Source organism: Triticum dicoccoides, chromosome 2A (genome assembly GCF_002162155.2).
Source record: "Triticum dicoccoides isolate Atlit2015 ecotype Zavitan chromosome 2A, WEW_v2.0, whole genome shotgun sequence".
Lineage (NCBI taxonomy): Eukaryota > Viridiplantae > Streptophyta > Magnoliopsida > Poales > Poaceae > Triticum > Triticum dicoccoides.
This window is the reverse complement of record NC_041382.1, coordinates 624210111-624214109: the sequence shown is the minus strand read 5'-3', so window position 1 is coordinate 624214109 and position 3999 is coordinate 624210111. Positions and strand designations below refer to the sequence as shown.

Below are 3999 nucleotides of genomic sequence, written 5' to 3'. Positions count from 1 at the left end.
TCAGAATTTCAGAAATGCACCTAACTTGAGCGTGTCTAGCACCAGCACAATAAACGGTGCAACAAGTCCAGTCCAGCTAATTTGTGCTTGCTTCTCAGGCTCACTAAACTAACCTTTCTTGCCCCGAAATTGTGCAGCCCACTGTGACACCAATGATTTTCATCTCTCTCTATCTCTACTACGCTAGCTATAAAAGGTTAGCCCTTGAGCAAGGACGGTCCAGGTCAGAAATTCCTCATGCTACATGTAGACTGACAAAAACCCTACCAGGATCATCATCAACTTCCCGGCGCGACCGCATGGACGAAGATAGATTCCGGCGCTGCAGCACCAAGACGGCGAGGCGTCGTCTGCGCAGCCTCCTCGTCCTCGCCGCAGACTACCTCAAGTACCTCTTCATGAACCGGCGCCGACTCCTCCGCAGGGTGGCGAGGCGTACCCACGCCGTCCTCTCCTCCTACCACGGCAAAAGCAACAAGCGTCTGCCGCCATACTACCCTCCTCGCGCGTTAATGGAGCACGAGTTCTCGTGTAGCAACAGCCCTAGCCCCGTGTTCCTCGCGGCCAAGAGGCTCCACTCACGGCTGAAGCGGGGTGCCGCCGCCGGCGCTGCCGTCTCTTCCTGCTTTGGCGCCACCGTTGGGGCCTCGTACGGGTCGCCGCCGGCGACAGAGGAGGACGATGTGGTTGAGGAGGAAGATGAGGCTGATGGGTTGGCCTGCTACGAACTTGAGCCTGACGTGGACTACAGGGCGGAGGAGTTCATCAGTATGTTCTATGAGCAGCTCAGGGCGCAGAACTTTCCTCCGGTTTTGCAACGCTCGCCATGACGCGCGACGCTGAGACATGAGAGCTGAGAGATCGAGGGCGCGCGTACGTCAGGTACGTGTCAAGAGGAGAGGAGTACGTTCTTACTTTCGATGAGGAAGGACAGGCCAGCTTGTATCACTTTATTTTGATTTCTACATGAGTGTTTGTGACTTGTAACTAAGTGTACTACGTACACATCTGGGCTACGGATATACCTATTGAGTACAAATAAATGTTAGATGCGATGAAATTTGGTTTCAATAATAATTATCACTTTCTTTTGGCTAGTGCTACCCGTCGGTCGACCGGCGCCGGTTGCACCCGCAGCATCGAGCGATTTACAGCCGCACACTGGCCGTAAAAGCACCGCCCGGCGCAGTGCTGCCCTCGCCGCCATCGTCTCCTCCATTTCTCACCGGTGTCGTGCATGCAGCAGCGTGTCCCTGTGGTTGCAGCTCCCCGTCACGACCGTCGCAGCTTGAATGCACTAGTGGAAAACAGGAAACTAGTCCCGGTTTCAGAGGATCTTTAGTTCTGGTTCCGGAACCGGGACTAAAAGGTCGGGACTAAAGTCCAAAACCTTTAGTCCCGGTTCGCTTACGAATCGGGACAGAAGGGGCTTCACGTGACCGCTGCAGGGGCCCAGGCAGGAGGACCTTTAGTTCCGGTTGGTAACACCGACCGGAACCAAAAAGGCATTCACACATCAGCAGCTGGCAGAAGGTGGGGTTTTTGTTTTTTGTTTTTGAAAGGGAGGGGGGTTAGGGGATTTTGGAGGGTTAATTTAGAGATTTCATATTGTGTTGGCTAGCTAATAAAGAGAAGTGACCTCTCTTTCTTCGTGCTTGGTCGATGCTAGCTACTATACATATAGAAAGACCTCGACACGCTAGCTAGTAAGAAAATGGAGGAACCATTAATTACACAAGATCATCATGAACATATACAGAGGGAAGTGACCTCTCTTTCTCCGAGAGAATGGTCGAGCAACAAGTTTTCGTATATCTATCCGACGCTACTAGCTACATATATACAATATAAGATCTCTTACAATCCCTAACATCTAAAGTCTATATCAATTTTCACATGGTATTCTCCCTTCTCATTAATGACATGATCAAAAAAGAATCCCGCCAATTCCTCTTTAATTGCTCGTATGCGATCATGTGGTAGGAGTTCATCCCGCATCTGCCATATCTAATTTAAAGAAGGGGGTCAATACATATATATGAATGAAACTCAACACAAATGATGGTAATAAAATAAAATTGTGAATATTATTGTTTACGTGCTTCATATTGTTTTTCGGAGTAGCCCTGCTGAGAGGTCACGTTGTAGACGGACTCGCAAACGTGGTATCCACAAAAATCATTTCCGGCTTCCTGCCACAAGCACTTTATACGAGAAATAGAGTTCAATCAAACTGATAATCAAGCATGGTAAATAATATTGATGAAACTAGAATCAATGGGAGATGCGCTGAACTAGCTAGTACTACTTACTTCCGGGAGTGTAATCGCAGCTCCCTCGGCACTCGGCAGTCCTGGAGCAATTCCGGTGAACTCTTTCCAAAACCTGCCAGACAAAGAAAATAATTACTTGATATCAGGAAATGAACAAAGTTGCCGATATGGTGCGATAATGATCGATTGAACTTATTTCTGGAGCATTGCAGTCATGTTCGCATTGTTGGGGAACGCAGTAATTTCAAAAAAATTCCTACGCATAGACAGGATCATGGTGATGCATAGCAACGAGAGGGAAGAGTGTGTCCACGTACCCTCGTAGACCGAAAGCGGAAGCGTTAGCACAACATGGTTGATGTAGTCGTACTTTTCACGATCCGACCGATCCAAGTACCGAACGCAAGGCATCTCCGAGTTCAGCACACGTTCAGCTCGATGACGTCCCACGAACTCCGGTCCAGCAGAGCTTCACGGGAGAGTTTCGTCAGTACGACGGCGTGATGACGGTGATGATGATGCTACCGATGTAGGGCTTCGCCTAAGCACCGCTACGATATGATCAAGGTGGGTTATGGTGGAGGGGGGCACCGCACACGGCTGGGAGAGATCAACAGATCAACTTGTGTGTCTAGAAGTGCCCCCTGCCCCCGTATATAAAGGAGCAAGGGGGAAGGTCGGCCGGCCCCTGTAGGCGCGCCAGGAGGAGGAGTCCTCCTCCAAGTAGGAGTAGGACTTCCCTCTTTCCTACTCCTACTAGGAGGGGGAAAGGAAGGGGGAGAGGGAGAAGGAAAGGGGGCATCGCCCCCCTCTCCTAGTCCAACTCGGACCAGAGGGGAAGGGGCGTGCGGCCTGCCCTAGGCCAGCCCTCTCTCTCTCCACTAAGGCCCATAAGGCCCACTATTTCTCCCAGGGGGGTTCCGGTAACCCTCCTGAAAGATCGTGGATGTCGCCTGGAGGGGGGTGAATAGGCGTTTTAAAATAATTACGATTTAGGCTTGAACAAGTGTGGAATAAACCTAGCGGTTAATTTGTCAAGCACAAAACCTAAAACAACTAGGCTCACTTATGTGCACCAACAACTTATGCTAAGCAAGATAAGCAACTATGTGATAGCAAGATATATGACAAGAAACAATATGGCTATCACAAAGTAAAGTGCATAAGTAAAGGGGCTCGGATAAGAGATAACCGAGGCACGCGGAGACGACGATGTATCCCGAATTTCACACCCTTGCGGATGCTAATCTCCGTTTGGAGCGGTGTGGAGGCACAATGCTCCCCAAGAAGCCACTAGGGCCATCGTAATCTCCTCACGCCCTCGCACAATGCAAGATGCCGTGATTCCACTAAGGGACCCTTGAGGGCGGTCACCGAACCCGTACAAATGGCAACCCTTGGGGGCGGTCACCAAACCCGTACACTTTGGCAACCCTTGGGGGCGGTCACCGGTACCCGTCAAATTGCTTGGGGCGATCTCCACAACCTAATTGGAGACCCCGACGCTTGCTCGGAGCTTTACACCACAATGATTGAGCTACGAACAACACCAACCATCTAGGGCGCCAAGGCACCCAAGAGGAACAAGCTCTAGGGTGCTCAAACACACAAGAGTAATAAGCTTCTCAAACTTCACTTCCACGTATCACTGTGGAGAACTCAAACCGATGCACCAAATGCAATGGCAAGGGCACACAGAGTGCCCAAGTCCTTCTCTCCCAAATCC

At 50.4% G+C, this 3999-nt stretch overlaps 1 protein-coding gene across 1 annotated transcript; it reads left to right on the top strand.

Annotated features, from left to right (window-relative positions):
* Positions 1-299: 299 nt before the first annotated feature.
* Positions 300-1042, top strand: LOC119358021. The gene has a single exon (XM_037624752.1). It carries the CDS (start codon positions 300-302, stop codon positions 828-830), a length of 531 nt encoding a protein of 176 aa, XP_037480649.1. The 3' UTR covers positions 831-1042.
* The last annotated feature ends 2957 nt before the right edge of the window (positions 1043-3999 follow it).